This window comes from Natator depressus, chromosome 4 (assembly GCF_965152275.1).
Source record: "Natator depressus isolate rNatDep1 chromosome 4, rNatDep2.hap1, whole genome shotgun sequence".
NCBI lineage: Eukaryota > Metazoa > Chordata > Testudines > Cheloniidae > Natator > Natator depressus.
In genome coordinates, this window is record NC_134237.1 from 60,412,156 (window position 1) to 60,429,449 (window position 17,294).

Below are 17,294 nucleotides of genomic sequence, written 5' to 3' on the forward strand. Positions count from 1 at the left end.
TTGGCCAAAGTGAAATGATCTCTGGGTTTTCAAGACAATGTTAATTATTTTCTAGATATGCTGGAGTTTGGTTCAAAGAAAGTTAGGGAAACCAGCAAATAGAGAATTGCAGTAATTGAGATGGGTAGGAATGTGGACATGGGAAAGTATGTTGACTAATGCAGAGTAAAGATAAGGTCAAGTACGGACATTATTGCATACATTGATATGGTGGGAAGAAGTCAAGAAGGACATAGAGAAACTCAATCATTTGGCAAGTAAGAAATTGGAATTAGTGAAGTGGGTTATGGAGAGGAAGAGCACTTTGTTTTCTTCTTGCCTAAAAGGAAGACTGCAAAGTCCTTCAATTGGGATTGAATGGAGATAGTAATTGACAAGACAGAAATGACAGGAATGCATGGGATTAGCTGACTTTGTACTTTCCAATTAAATACTCACAGAGCATACTGTTCTAAAGTTATCAATAGATCAGCTTCTTGTAACTTTCTTCTCCACCCTTCAAACCTCTTCCCCAGTGTTTCGCAAACTTTGAAAGCTGAGCATCCCTCTGGGAAAATGAAACCAGTCATGTCCTTTCAGCCCTGTTGTGTGTCGTTAAAATCCTTCCCCAAACAAGCAGTCACTAAAGGAGACTGTGTAGGGTTTTTGTAAAATCACACTTCTACTAAAGTCTTACTCCATGTTTCGACTGGAGTGAAATAGTTTAAAATGTTGCTATTTAAAATATAATCACTGACATTTGAATTAGCACCCATTAAAACAAATGGGCCAGTTCATACCTCTGAGCTATTTTTCAGACTCTGCAAACAGGCAGATGTTGCTGCATCACTTATGCTCGAGTCAGATGTTCAAGGTTTTCTTCACAACAGTTGAGAGGCCTATCCATGCACCCTGGTGAGGCCTTCGTGCCCCCCTGGATAAGAGGCACGTACTACACTTTGGGAAACACTCCTCTCTTTGATCACAGTAACTTACTGTACAAAGGGTGGAGGATCAGAGGAACTTCACCTGTAACCCACACTTGACTGTTATATATTTATGCCTCCTAATGTGGAATTGGAAATGGATATTTTCTGCAGTGACATTTTGACCAGCAAGTAGTATTCAGACTGAGATGAATGACCAGGAGACTGCATCTGGGAAGCATTTTATTAGTGATCACCAGGCATCCATGAGCATGACTGATGACTTGTTGTACGTGAAAATACTGAAGTGGGAAAAAACTATTAGAGTAATCAACAATCTGTATTTTGGAGGTGGTGGCAGGTTGATAAATAATTAGGTTAGCTGATTAGATGTCTAATTCTCTGCTTTTGTCTCTGATCTTTTCTCCTCTCCTTCCCCACACCAGAGGAAGAGGCTTTCCCCATCACCTTACTCCCTGCTAAGGGGTCAGGAGTCAGCAGAGCACCAGTGAGGCAGGGTCACAGTCCAAGTTGGAGCCTCTCTTTTCCCCCTCATCTCCCTAGACCTGGGCCTGAATAGGTGACCCCCATCTCCAGGACACAAGGCCCCAAGTGACTTCCCTTCCCCCAGCCACATGGTCTCTGGGAAGAAAACATGGACTACCAGGACAGACACAGCCCTGAGAGTAAAGTACACTGTCCCCAAAAGTAGAGCATAGTGCCCAGATGGGGGCATACCTTTAATATCTTCAGAACCCCCTGGATTACAAATGGTGTTGGCAACAGACTCAGCTTTTGTCAGTTTGAACTTTGGACATACTGTTCTGGTTAGTTCTTTGCTCTGAGCCCTTCTCATTTCTATTCCTTTCCACATTTCCTTCCTCCTCTCCCCCTTACCTAACTGCACTTCCCTCCTTTCTCCCCCAGTACCAAAACCTTTTCTTTCCTACTTTTCCCCCCTGTTGATGCACTCCCGTCCTACTGCTTCTACAATATGGGAGGGAGTACATGATATTTGCTAACCATCTCTCTGCTTCTCTGTTGTATCTAGAGTTGGGTAAAGAACAGGCATTCCATTTGAAATTTAGTTTTGTACTGAATTAGAATAAAAAGCTTTCTTTCTTTCTTTTTTTTTTCTTAAATTCTCCAAGAATTGGAATTAACTGTTCTGTGCCCAGCTGTGCTGGGAACCCGGGCTCTGGGTCAGTCAGCCAGTGGCCTGCCAGGGAGCCTGGGACCTTGGGCTACTGAGCAACTGGGAAGGTCTGCCCAGCTCTAGATGTATCCTTTTTCTAAATGTGTCTCTCTCTTTTTTTTTTTAAAGATAAGATCTTTGGAAGGAGGACAGACTGTTCCCATGTGTTTAAGTGCTCTCTCAATGAGATCTTAATCCTGATTGCAGTTGGTGGGTGGTGCTGCAATTCAAAAAATAAATCATCAGTCATAAACCATTATCTGTTTAAGACTTGGCTTCTCTTCCTAATAATTATAATCTAATCTTTTATTTAAATATTAGTTTATATGTAAAGTAAATTCTTCCGGGTAAATATTCATTAGTGTTAGTATAAATAATGGCTATGGAGATCCCAGGATTAAAATAAATAAATCTTTAAAATCTGGATTTGTAGATTTGCTGTGCAGTTCTATTCTACAATGCCTACTGAGACAGGCTTGGTGATAGAAAAGGATGTAGGGTGTAGTTTGAACCTTGCAAAACCAGTGTAACAGTTTTGGAATAGCAGGAGCTCTTAGTTCCAAGGTGTGAGAATACTTTGTTGCCCTATGATCAGTTATTCTCTTTGATGGTTAGACAACTACTTGGTTATAGAAAGTCAAATGAAATTGTCTGAGAGCATGCTAGTGAAAAGTTTTCTTTGTAGACTTTTCAGGAAGTTAACATTTATTTCAGAGCAAAATCTGGTATCCTTAATCACAAATTATCCTACCAGGAAATTGTCCATATGACAATCCAAAGATAGGTTGATAAAGTAAATTAATTTAAACTCTGCTTTGTGTAGAGATTATTAAATGCAGATAGCTCTCAAACACAAGTGATATTCTTGCCATCTTGAAAAAGTCTTAACCAAGTCTTGTGCAGTAACATAACTGTCGTTCTTCTGTATTTTAAGAGTGACAATAGCCAGCCACTGCTTTTGACGGAACATAGGACAAATATATGTATAGAACTGTATCTAAATTGGATCTTCCAAGCAAGTTTAAATATAATATAAGTAAGAAACTGCTTCACATACTGCCTGCTAATTCTACTTCTTTATGCAATATACTTTAAATTCATTTTTAGTGAAGATATAATACATATTTTTAATAAAACTTCACATTGCAGAATGTAATTTTATAATGAAATAAATAATAGGACTTAACCCTTCAGGCTGTTTCTAACATCAAAACGCCTATCAGGTATTCTTCAAAAGCTTGCTATCTTTGTCAACCTGTGGCTAATCACTAGATAGGACATACATATCCAGTTACTAGAGCCCTCTCAGCTGGCTAGTTGGGTTTGTATGTGCATCACCAAGAAGCCAAGCCAGTAGTAGCTGTTGTAAACTGGCCTCAGGTGGAAATCACCCTATATGTAATAGCTTATATTACCTACACTTCAAATTACCATCTGTAATATGGGTCTGTCATACAGAAATATGTTCTTAATCAAGTGCGCTGGGCTCCGCATGAGAGCCACAGTTATAAAGTGTAGAATAACACAGCTGAGTATATCAATGGATGACTTTTTAAAAAATTTTAAACTGCCATGAACATTCAATACAGTAATAGAAAAGGCAAACTTTTCTTGGTGGCTAATTACATAAGTAGTACCTTGGCAAACAATGGTCAGTCATAACTGCTGCTTTAAATAAACTGTACTTGGAGGTCCTGATCCTGCAACCTGATCTGTGTGGACAGACCCTTGTACTGGTAAAGAGTCCCATGAAAGGTAATAGAGTCGTACATATACTCACAGGTCTGCCTTCATGGAACAGATTGCAGGATTGGGATGATAGTTTATAGATGCTTTTTATATGGTAGATTAACATTGTTGCCCATGCTATTGCGAAGAATAAACAATTTTTGAATTTTAAACGGCGGTTAGACATTGTTTTTCTGAGTGCCAATATCATCTCCTCCATGGAGTCACTCAGCCTAGTCCCTTACCCTAATTATTTAAAATAATAATAAAATGCATGTTACAGATCTGGCTGCTTGGTGTGATGTAATTGGACCCAACCTTTGAAACCCACATGCTTCTAAACCAGCGGGGTCTAGGCAGAGTCTGTCACTGTTTCTAGCTCTGGGCCTCCAAAGCAGGCTTTGGGCTCTAGATTCCTTATCTGACATGCTACCTTAGGACATGGGACTTCACAGTCCAACTACCCTCTGAAACCAGTGCTGAACCCCTCCCCGCAGCCTTTCCAATCGCTTATGCATGCTGCCCCCAAAGGTCCACCTCACCAGGGGCTCTGCAGTTTATAGTTTAACTCCTTGAGGGCTGCATGGCAGGTAAAGCAGGGAACACAGGCTTCATACACTAGTTTCTGCAGCACAGTAAATTTTACCTTTAAAGCAGGGGTGGGCAAACTTTTTGGGCAGAGGGCCATATCTGGGTGGGGAAATTGTATGTGGGGAAGGGGGTTGGGGTGCAGGAGGGAGTGCGGGGTTTAGGAGGGGGTGTGGTGTGCAGGAACGGGCTCAGGGCAAGGGATTGGGGCAGAGGAGGGGTTCAGGGTATATGAGGGGGCTCAGGGAAGGGTGTTGGGGCTCAGGGAAGAGGTGGAGGAGGGGTGTGGACTGCGGGAGGGAGCTCAGGGCAGGGGGTTGGGGTGCAGGAAAGGTGTGGGGTGCAACAGGGGGCTCAGGACAGGGTGTGCGGGGATGCAGGATGCAGCAGGGGGCTCAGGGCAGGGGGTTGGGGTGTAGAAGGGGTGCAGGCAGTTAGTTGGGGGGCAGGGTGCAGGAGGGGTTCGGGCTCTGGCCTGGCTCCGCTTACCTAAAGCAGCTCCAGGGTGGCAGCGGCGTGCACCGGGGACAGGGCAAGCTCCCTGCATGCCTGCCTGGCCGCCCTGGCCTCATGCTGCGCCGCTCTGGGAAGAAGCCAGCACAATGGCCCCTGGGGGGGGGGCTGGGGTCACGGGGCTCCTCGCGCTGCCCTTGCTGTGCCTCCAGGTACCTTTTCCAAAGCTCCCATTGGGTGCGGTTCCCCATTCTTGTCCAATGGGAGCTGCGGGGGGCAGTGCCTGGAGGCAAAGGCAATGCACGGAGCCTTCTGTTGCGCCCTCCCCCACTCCCCGGGCCACAGGGACATGGTGCCGGCCACTTCTGAGAGGGGCGTGGGGCCTGCAGCACCACGGGGGACAATCTCGCGGGCCAGATCCAAAGCCCTAGGGGCCGGATCTGGCCCACAGGCTGTGGTTAGCCCACCCCTGCTTTAAAGCATACAAATCTTTAAGAAAAACTACAGAAGCCTAAATGCTCTGTCTCCTAAGTTTATGTTCACTTCTTCTTGTGAGTCCTAGACCAGTCAGTGTGTCAGGAAAGTAGGGCTTCCTGCCTCCTGCAGTTCTTCTGTTGGCAGGTGATGGTCAGACAGTGAAAGAGAGAGTCTGGAGCAGATCCTGCCTTTAAATAAAGATTCTGTCCCCTTTGCCATGTGACCAACTGATCAGCTGCCGCTTATTAGCCAGGAAGTCCAAGCCCCCACAGAGTCTGAACTGCAAAAATCCCTTTCCTCCAGCCTAGCTCTTTGGCAAAACCAGGGGTGAATCTCTTGACTGGGAAGCAATCACAGTTGATGACTCCTGTGTTAGCCCTTCAGAGAGGTGTCATGCATTATAAGCTGTCCTTGGTCTGTTCTTCGTAGCACTAGGCAGTTAATTATACACTCAAAATGTAGGTCATGTTCTTCAAAATGGCAGTTGCATTGTCATTTGCAGATTACAATTTAATATAGACATATATCCATCTGCTACAACATGCTCCTTAGCTACAAATAAATAGGAAGTAGAGTCTTAGAAGAAATAAACGAAAGATAATGCATTTGAGTCAAAATTAAATACTCAGATGAGTTTTATTCAAAATATACCAAATTTGAAGCTTGTGTAAAACAAATGAGTGGCTGCTGCTGAGCTGCTTTTAGTCAAATTTACACAACAGGTTTTGCAAGTTAAAATGTACTACACATCACGTGATGACTCTTTAGTATTATGAATAGGTAAAGAGATTGATTCCTTGAATTATCTCCAAGTCGGGGTGAGGTGCTTCTTAAAAATTCAGTTTTACTGTATTCATCAAGTGCTGATCAGACTGGGTATGACACACAGTGTAGTTACAACAAAGCTTTTATCACTGAGAACCATCAAACTACCATCCTTTGAACAGACTTTTGTGAAACAGCTGAATTCAGTTCTGAATTGAGCTGTGTTTATTGCAAATAAGGGTTAATGATTTCATGAAGAGATTTTAGAACTGTAGAAAAGACCTTTCCTATCTCCACAGGAAATACACACATCCTCCCTCTGTGCTGAGAGGAAGGGGCTGGAGTTGGTGCCAGCAGCAACATGAACACTTGAGTGGCAGCCATTTTACTTGAGCTGGAGAACACTGTCTGCCACACAGAGGGCGCACAGGGGGCAGCTCCTCAGCACTCTGAGCTGCCAGCTGCACCCTGAGCCTGTTTTGCCTGGCATTTCCCCCCACACCAACATATATCCGGAAACATGGCTACTGAACATGTTAATGGGAATGGTACTGAAGAGCCAATGGATACTTTTGCTACCTTTACCCATTCTGAGCATTTCCAGACTTTGCTTGATGCTGGTTTACAACTGCAAGTTGCTGAAAAACTAGATGAGGTTTACCTTGTGGGGCTCGTTACACATGGTGATCTAGATAAAGAGCTATTGAAGTTGTAAAGGAATTTAATTAAGAAGGTCTGTTGGCAGCGCTTCAGCACTTTAAAGCACTAATATCTCACATGTTTAGAACAACAGTGCTTTATTCCAAGAGACTTACTTGAGGATGAGCTTGTTCCATATTTGAGAAAGCTGATCCTGTCTGGGATCAGCACTTCATGATGGATCAGTTAACAGATCTAAATAGAGGATATATTTTTGTCATTCTGTGCTAAAGAGGCAGCTCAGGAGGCAGCTAAATCAAACTGTATTTGTAACAGGGAATCGTCAGGTGTGTTTCTGTTAGGGTCTTGCAGGTATTGGTTCTTGGCCCCCAGCTATTTAACATTTTTATCAATGACCTGGAAAAAAACCCACAAAATCATCACTGATAAAGGTTGCAGATGACTACGTTTGGAATGAGTCGTAAATAATGAAGGGTACCGGTAACTATTTAGATTAAAGCAATCTAGATTGTTTGGCAAGCTGGGTAGAAGCAAACAATATGCATTTTACAGTGGTCAAATGTAAAATTATACATCTAGGAAAAAAGAACTTAGGCCATACTTAAAGGGTAGAGGACTGTACCTCGGGAAGCAGTGACTGTGAAAAAGATGTGGGGGTCCTTGTGGACAATCAGCTGAACATGAGCTCCCGGCGCTATGCGGTGGCCGAAAGGGTTAGTGTTATCCTTGCATATATAAACTGGGGAATGCTGAGTGGAAGTAAGGAGGTAATATTACCTGTGTATGTGGCACTGGTGTGACTGCTGCTGGAATACAGTGTTTAGTTCTGGTGCCCACAGCTGAAGTTGGCTGTTGATGAATGGAGAGGGTTCAGAGAAAAGCCACAAGAATGATTAGCAGATAGGAAAACTTGCCTTATAGTGATAAACTCCAGGATCTCAATCTGTTTAGTTTAACCAAAAGAAGGATAAGGGATGATTTGATCAGTCTGTAAGTACCGACATGGGGAACAAAACTGATAATGGGATGTTCAATCTAGCAGACAAAAATATAATAAAATCCAATGGCTGGAAGTTGAAGCTAGACACATTGACTAGAAATAAGGCACAATTTTTAACAGTGAATATAATAAACCATTGGAATGGTTAACACCAAGACTTGTGGTGGATTCTCCATCACTGGCAATTTTTAAATTAAGATTGGATGTTTTTTTAACTACTATAATTCAAACATATTAATTCATGGATGTCCTGGGGCCAGTATGATATAGGATGTCAGGTTAGATGATTGCAGTGCTCCCTTCTGGCATTGTAATCTTGGAATCCATGAATTCTTAATAGTAAATATCATTGAGACTCAGGGATGGCATTGTCACAGGACTTCTAAATTATAACTACATAGAAATCAACTTCAGCTAATGTGCTAGAAGTAACTGAAGTTCCAAACTGAAAGCTTAGCTGTCTAAAAATGGTGTACTAGCTTTCTTTTGGAAGCAATTAGAGATTTGAAAGGTGCTCATATTTCTCTAAATGTTCTTCAGAGGATGCTGTCATGTAAAGACTAAGTTGAAATACACTGCTGCATGCCTTCAAAATTAATCTACCAAAGCACATGTTGCTTTTCACAGTTCTTTAAAGGTATGTCTGCACTGCAGCTAGGAGCAAGCCTCTGAGCCCAGGTAGGCAGATTTGTGCTAGTAGGACTTGCACTAGCACACTAAAAGTAATCGTGTGGACATTGGGACACAGATGGAGACTCAGGCTTATCCACCCAAGCTTGGACCCACCCTACCCCCTGCGCCTAATATCTACCCTGCTATATTTAGCATGCTAGCATGAACCCGGGCTGGCAAGCTTGCTCCCAGCTGCAGTGCAGACATACCTTAAGGACTCTTCTTACTAATGCTTTACTAATTGATTGATTTCTAGGTAAAAATTAACCAGTAAAACATTTCCCTGTGGCATATGGCTATAATTTACCAATGCTATGTATGCATGGTGTCAGTCATTCCAAAAATAAATAGCAAAAGTTGTTCACAATTCTATAATATTCATGAAAAGGATAACAATTATTTGCATTAAACAAACCACGGTTTACTTTAGAATTGTCTGTCTTTTTAACAAATATTTGTTCTTTTTCTAACAAATTTATATATGTGTTTGGGTTTTGAAAATAAATTCATATATATGATTAGGGACTTTCATGAATGTTTGTAAACCATTTCAGATGTTTTGTGAAAATCTCAATTTCTTTCATCAATTTCATGAAAACATTTTGTTTTGCATGTCTGGTGTAACACACATTTCAGTCATTATATTTCTAGGGAGTTACTACACACAATCTCCCCAGCATTTTGTAAGAGGAAATCATAGGAAGGGTTCAGGGTGCAGTAATATCTGAACTACAGTTGTTTGGGGCGGGGGGAATCTATTAAGACATTAACCCGTTTTGATTTATTTCATTTCAATTTTTAGCACCTGGTCTTACAGCAGTTGTTGGAGGACGTCCAAGAGTGTAAGTTCACTTCTGATCTTCCCTTGTTTTACTGTGTGCATATAGTATCCTTTTAAAAAAAAAAAAGTCCAGTTGTGTCTTGTGTTATGTCTACTACTGGTCACAAGATAACAATCATAATGCAAAATTCTTGTTAAATTAGCAGACTTCTGTATGTGGTTGTTGGAGACACCATATTTACCTCAGATGAGACTCTATCCAGGGTCTTAGTAGCAACATCTCTACTAGGTGAGCCATAAGGAAAACTGTGCTAACTTTGTTTCAGCTGGAATTGGCTCTTCTTATACGAGCTAAGAACTGTACTTAGATCATCTATGATTTCAAAACTGTCTCCTTTTGCAATCATAGGTTGAAAGCTATGAAGCAGATTAGCTTTAGAGTAATTGTGAGCATCCCTATAAACTGGTTTGGGATCAGTATTTTTTTCATATTTAAAACCGTTGATGACTTAAATCTTTGTTTTAAATGTACAAGCTCACACTTCTGTTCTCACTCATGAGAAGAGTTACTTCTAACTGTGAACAGTTATAGTAGAAACTCCCTCGGGTGGTCAGGATACTCTGATTGGGTACTATCTTTACCAACCATAAACTTACTCTGAGCATATCTTTGTATCAGTTTTACCTAACCACCTGCAAAATACAATACCATATTGGACAGATATTCAGAAGGTGCATGAATTTTCATTGGTCATCCTCTGTGTTATAAGCATATCAATACCACCATTTAAAGCTGCCTTGACACTTTTTTCCTTCCCTTTTTTATTTCACTTTCTTAATAAGAAATAAGGCATTTCAGTCGTATTTCTAGGGAGTTATTACACTTTTCAGATGTACCAAAATAGCTCAGAAAAGCACTTCTGATCATAGCTTTTAATTCCTATACTGTGGATTTTCAAATGCCGAATGATCTTAAAGATGAATAAGCTGACATTTGCATTCATTTCTATTTATATTAATTATATCTGTTGTTTTGTATGTCCAGGTCTCCAGTTCTGAAACCATTTTTCTTCCTTTATCCCAAAAGAAATGTCAAGGTAAGAACTACTCCTTAAGGATGTGATCCTGTTCTCATTGAAGTCGATGGAAAGATAATATTGATTTCACTGGGAAAGAATCAGGTCTTAAAGCTGCAAAATCTATTAGTGAGTTTTATGAAAAGTATATTTTCGTAGCAGATTGTTGTGCCACAAAAAGTGTTATAGCCATCTATCATAGATTAATTTTAAAATACTTCTTTTCTAGTGATTACTGAAACACTAGATTTCTCCCAATAGGTTTCTAGGACTCCTGTCTTTGGACATACACTTGAATGTAAAGATAGTTTATGAGAGAGACAATAATTAAATATATTACCTCACTTACCTTGTGTTTCTCATATCCTGGGACCAACGTGGCTACAGCAACACTGCAAACATTATAGTTTATAAATATATTGGCTTAAATTAGTGGCTTTGTTGTAAAGGCAGTGAACTGGGAATCAGGAGATCTGGATTCTAATCCTTTGTGACCTTGGGCAAATCTTTTAATCTCCTTGGGTCTGATTGTACTTTTATGAACACTGGTGCAAGTCAGGAGTGACTGCTGAAATCAATAGAGCTACACTGGTGTAAAACTTGTCTAAGTGAGAGAAGAGTCAGGCCCTTTGTGTTTCAGTTCCTCATCTGTAAAAATGGGAATTTTAATTCCCTACCTTATACGGGCGTTATAAGACTAAAATAAAGAATGTTTGTGAGAAACTCCACTCAGATACTACAGTAGTGAGAAGTTCCATAGAAATGTCTATGAATAAAGATCAAACTACGTCCCATAGGTCATGTTTAGTTCACAATAAGAGTTTTCTTCAGCCTGTGGAGTTCATGTTCAGGTGATTGGACAGCTTGATCTGAAGAATTACAGTGGGTATGGGTATGTCTACACTAGAGATGGAGGTAGACATACTTGCACTAACTTCACATCTTAGGTAGACATACTTGCACTAACTTCAATCGAGCTAGCACACTAAAAGTAGAAGTGTAGCCATTGCGTTGCAAGTGGTGGGAGAGGCTAGTTGACCAATTACATACTTAGGGTTTCAGACAGGATCGTACTTGGGGTGGCTAGTCCATCCCACCTGTAATGTCACCATGATTATACTTCTGTTTTTAGTGCTCTAACTCGGACTTAGCACAGGTATGTCTATACAAGCTGGAAATTACCCTTTAGCTCATGGGTTGACATACTTGATGTGATGTAGCCCCACATCTTTTTTGTTATGCTTGCACTTCCATGCAGTAGATTTAGGTCTTTGTGAGACCAGCTGGAACAGGAGATTAGTCTTTTTGTGAATATAATGTACTTATTCTTCTAAGAAAGCGTTGGTGTCATTGCTCTTCAGATAGGAACTAGTTCCTTTACTCTGTGGAGACTGAAGACCAAACTGCATATATACCCTTCCTCCTCCTGATCATTTACTCAACTTGCTCCTTAAATTTTGGCTATTACTTAAATTTCATAATGAGGCATCCTAAGTGAAATTGCAGCTGATACAAAAGCTTCTTGGCCTATCCAATATCATGAGGTAGACCAACATATATTGACCTTTGGCTAGAGTTTAAGCTCCACGGTGATGGTCTTCTAAATGGTGTGAAGATGGGAAAGCTAGAGGAGATGGCCAAAGGCAGGAAATGAAAGAAGTAAAAGCAAACTAGAAATTGTGAAAAACATTACACCTTTAGCAAAACAATTGAATTAATATTTTTACAGGATTTGCTGAAAGCTAAAAAAAAGTCTTGCCATGGTAAAAATATTTTTCTTTAATAGAAGAAAAATGCCTTTTTCTAAATGGTTACAAGGCAAATCTAACACAGCAAATATTACAACAACGTGTCAGGTTCGCTATCCTGATCCAGGTGTAACTGAGGAGACTGTTCTGTGCAAACAATCGGAAAGACTGTAAGCATTTTGAGACCAGGACCGCGTCTGTGAGTTTATACGGTGCTTTGCACAATAGGGCCCAGATTCCGACTGGGTTTTTTTTGCAGTATTGCTGCAATGTAATTTTAATAGTAATTAAAATACTGTAAGCAATTTTTGAACTGCAATAGCAGAAAAAGGAGCAGGCTGGTTGTCACATTTGTTCACTCTGTATGAATTCTGACTTGATTTGATAAAACAGTAGTTCAGTACACTGTATGCCTCTACTAAAGATTAAATTTTAAATGACTGTCAGTACAGCCTAAGGTATTTTATGAAATATCTTGTTGTTGCCAAATCTGATGTACAATAGACCTTAGCCTATTACTGTTTAAATTGATCAGATGAAACCTAAAATTGTTCATTATTTTCCAGGCTTGGTAAAATGCCTATTGAAATTAAATAGTAACATAATCTAATAAGGGCATGTCTACACTTGCCATTTAAAGTGGGGAAAAAGTCCCTTTTTTTTGCGCAAAACCCATGGGAGCGTCTACATTTGCCAATGACTTTTTTGCAGTGAAATGCAGAAGGTTCACTGCAAAAAGAAACCCACTTCCATGAGAGGCGTACAGCTCTTACCGGTGATGCTTTTGCGGTGATGTACAAGTTAAGACACGTTCTTCCTGTTTAGACGGCTTTTGGCCTCCAGAAGATATCCCACACTGCCTAGGTGACCACTCTAGCCAGCAGCTCTGTTGCCAGGTGAACAGACCTCCACCCCACTCCCCCTATAAAGCCCCAGGGGAACTTTGAAACTCCCCTTCCTGTTTTCTTGGCACAAGCTCATTTATCTGGCCAGGTGACAGTACCTGCTCCACTGAGCCAACAATCCCCTGCCTGGAGCAATGCTGAGCTACTGGAGCTGATCAGTGTTTGGGGAGAGGAGGCTGTGCAGGGACCCAGGATGCTCCCCGATCACCCCACCCCCCTTCCCACAAGACCCATGGTCAAACTGGAGAGAGCTTCACTGTGGGATAGAATCATAGAATATCAGGGTTGGAAGGGACCTCAGGAGATCATCTAGTCCAACCCCCTGCTCAAAGCAGGACCAATCCCCAATTTTTGTCCCAGATCCCTAAATGGCCCCCTCAAGGATTGAACTCACAACCCTGGGTTTAGCAGGCCAAAGCTCAAACCACTGAGCTATCCCTCCCCCCTAAAGTACGCGATGTAAGTGCTGCTAATGTAAACACACTCTGATGCCTGTGGAAGTAAGTGAGAACACAGACCAGCACTTTTCTTTCACCAGTTCCTTATCACCAGTGAAACTTACAGTGCAAAAACTCTGCAAGTGTAGACATAGCCTAGCAGAGAAGGAAAAGCAGCAGCTTTCTACTTCCTCTTTCCTCAAACAGAGCACCTCAGAAACCTTACTCATTCACCCAGCCTCATCTCATGTACGTTCTCTATTTGATACATTGATACGTTTAACCAACAATGAAACTGTATGTGACCTACCATCATTGGAGCGTGTCATTTCATAAATACAAGTCTTTGGTTCAGAATCTGTAGCCATGCATCAACAGTAATGATCTATGTGTAGACTGTAGCACAGATATGGGATGGATTAACTTCTTCTATAGTGTAGGAGTTTACTTAGGGAGAATCTGATGCCCATTGAAATAAACATACTTCAGCATTTGCCCTAAAAAGGAAAGTATTACATAAGCAGATTTTTGAATGTTTTAATGTTGCTACAATAGAGTCTCTTGTTTTGTGCTCAGGAAATTAGTTTTTGTTTCCTTTTTTGGTAAAAAATGAGGATTGTTGTCTTGCTTATTTCTCTGCTCATATGCAGTTGTTCCAACTGAGCAGACAGCATTTATGGCTTTACAGCTGAAAAAGTTACCTAACTTTTGTTAGAAGATGGCCTTATTTGAATACATTCGTTTAAAAAAACCTGAAAGCATTTGTCAACCTAACTTTTAAAAGAACTCGCCAAAATCCCAGCAAAAATATCTAAGGCAAGAATAGTTTTTCCAGAATATTTTATTACTTATGAGCTCTTCATGTAAGCTTTAGAGATCTTGTTAAAAGTTCACAAATTGTATGTGCTGCTCCAAACGGACTACAGCTTACCAGACAATACTCTCGTGGTCTTCAGACCAACATTAGGCGGCGTTCTGTGACATATTTCAACAAGAGAAATGGATAACATTAACTGGTGTGCCCTAGCAAATTTTTTTCAGTCTGAACGTGGTTGGTCTCCAACTAGACAATGAGTTTTTACGTCATACTTAAATGAGACAACCTTGTTTTGGTGATCTGAGTTTCCTGGGAGTTTCTCCTTTTCATGTTCTGTTCACCCAAGATAAACAACATGAATATTTATATTTCACTTTTTTGTTTTCATCTCAACATGAAGAAAATTCAGCATCTCTCTCTCTCAGTGCCTCAGCCACCCTTTCTCCTGACTCTCGTCACACCTGCTGTCATAAATATAAAGGGAAAGGTAACCACCTTTAAATCCCTCCTGGCCAGAGGAAAAACCCTTTCACCTGTAAAGGGTTAAGAAGCTAAGAGAACCTCGCTGGCACCTGACCAAAATGACCAATGAGGAGACAAGATACTTTCAAAGCTGGAGGCGGGGGAACAAAGGGTTCTCTCTGTCTGTGTGATGCTTTTGCCGGGACCAGAGCAGGAATGCAGGTCAGAACTCCTGTAAAGAGTTAGTAAGCAATCTAGTTAGATATGCGTTAGATTCTGTTTTGTTTAAATGGCTGATAAAATAAGTTGTGCTGAATGGAATGTATATTCCTGTTTTTGTGTCTTTTTGTAACTTAAGGTTTTACCTAGAGGGATTCTCTATGTTTTGAATCTGATTACCCTGTAAGGTATTTACCATCCTGATTTTACAGAGGTGATTCGTTTACTTTTCTTTAATTAAAATTCTCTTTTAAGAACCTGATTGCTTTTTCATTGTTCTTAAGATCCAAGGGTTTGGGTCAGTGTTCACCTATGCAAATTGGTGAGGATTTTTATCAAGCCTTCCCCAGGAAAGGGGGTGTAGTGCTTGGGGGGATATTTCTGGGGGGAGACGTTTCCAAGTGGGCACTTCCCCTATTCTTTGTGTAACACTTTGGTGGTGGCAGCGTTTAACCTAAGCTGGTAAGAATAAGCTTAGGGGGTCTTTCATGCAGGTCCCCACATCTGTACCCTAGAGTTCAGAGTGGGGAAGGAACCTTGACACCTGCCTAATGATTCAGGGGAGGAGACTTGTCCCCAGAGAGAAGAAAGAGAGAAGTTACTCTGTCCAAATGACAGAAAAAATTGTCTTCCAGGAAGCAACTGATTACTGTATTATATTGCAGAATATGGAGGAAGTTCAATGCATGGTGGGTACAGAGCTAAAAAGCATAAAGCTAAGTCACCCAATATTGCCCCAATAAAATATTTCCCTTAAAATGGACTTTCCCTGGGACTGAAGGTGAGCATACTTTGCAACATGCTTCAACTGTTTTCATCGTTCTAGGAATAAATCAGCCAACGCTCATCCTGTCAAAAGGTTCCTAAGAACTACAATACTTTTTTTAACCCACAAGAAAGATATTGAGTTGCTCCTTGGTGATTGAATTTAGTTCTAGATGCTCTCACCAAAACATCATTTGGATCTCTACATTTAGACTTGTACTGTCTTTCTGTTTAAAGTGGCATTTGTCGTGGCAATCATCTCAACCCGGTACATTTCCAAACTAAAGAGACTATTTGTGGAACTTTACTACTTCACTTGTAATGAAAAATAGTGCTTCATCCAGATCAGTCTTTATCCCTAAGATAGACACAATTTTCCATCATGCTTAAGAAGTGTAGTTTATCCTTCCTTTTACCCCAAGATCATTCATCCTAGTGGAAAAAATATAAGCGCTGTCCTAATTTATCTAAAAAGGACTAAAGCCCTCAGAAATTCATTTCCAATTCATCTTCTGTCAGCCTGCAGTTAAAACTTTGAAATCCACAATTTCTTGATGTTTAAAACTATACATTTTGAAGCTTACAAAACAACAAATGCACATTAGACCAGAATTGTGTCAATGGGTAGAGAAATCCTTTGTATTTTATGAGCTCTGCAAAAAAGGCATTTGATCCTCTGTGCACACCTTTCCTAAGATGCTGCTTTTGGAAGGTTTGAACTGCATGCTAGAAGACCTACTTGCTTCTCACTTACGTTTATTAAACTTCTTGTAAGTAGTTTAGGTATTAATTTAGTTTCCACTGATAAATACATACATACATACATACACAGAGATTTACTGCTCTTGTCATAATAGTGAACTTGGTCATGAATGATGAAATACTTCCAATAGAACTGAAAGGCAACACACTGAAAATTAATAAAAGGCATTTCCTTTTATTTTGCACAAAAATTAATCGGTGAAACCTACTGCCATAAAATATCATTAGGTGTTAGAACTTAGGATTCAAAAAGAGGTTTGTCATGAATATGCATAAGAACATTCACAGGTACGAAACATATTATCAACAATTTTAAGGGCTATAAACTTTCAGACTGCAAGGCATAAGCCAACCATTAACTTCCTGGGGCTAGGAAATATATGTCCTTTTATAGGTATTGTAATTGTTCATTATGGCATTTCTTTCACTTTCCTTTGAAGCATATGGTACTAGCCATGTCAGAGATAAGATACCCAACTAGATGGAGCCTTTGTTTAACGTGGTAAGGCAAGTTCTATGTTCCTGTATTAAAATAAGCCGTATAGTCTATTACACTTTCAACCACACTTGAAGATGGGTTTTAGGAATAGAGAATTATAAAGCAGAAAGTTTAATAAAATTCATATGCATTGCACTGAATTTCTCTTTGTGTAATTTAATAGTTTAAAAATGGGTATTTTTTTCAGATCAACATCTTTTTGAATGGACAGCATGTTGAAACATTTCAGGAAGATCTTACATTTACATCAGATGCAGTTGTCTCACTTGATTCAACAAAGACTGATGATGAGTTAAAAGGTATATTTGTCTTTAATATTACTGACTTTTCTCTCTAGCTATGATTTATATTTTTTACTAGGTATTCATCTTCTCTGTGTA

The 17,294-nt window shown here is 40.3% G+C and overlaps 1 protein-coding gene across 1 annotated transcript in view; it reads left to right on the forward strand.

Annotated features, from left to right (window-relative positions):
* Positions 1 to 17,294, forward strand: part of LOC141986539 (uncharacterized) — a 99,065-nt gene that overhangs the window by 64,793 nt on the left and 16,978 nt on the right. The window contains exons 14-16 of the mRNA XM_074951114.1: positions 9,246 to 9,285; positions 10,270 to 10,321; positions 17,102 to 17,213. Coding sequence (XP_074807215.1) covers positions 9,246 to 9,285; positions 10,270 to 10,321; positions 17,102 to 17,213 — 204 coding nt within the window. The remainder of the gene's footprint in view (positions 1 to 9,245; positions 9,286 to 10,269; positions 10,322 to 17,101; positions 17,214 to 17,294) is intronic.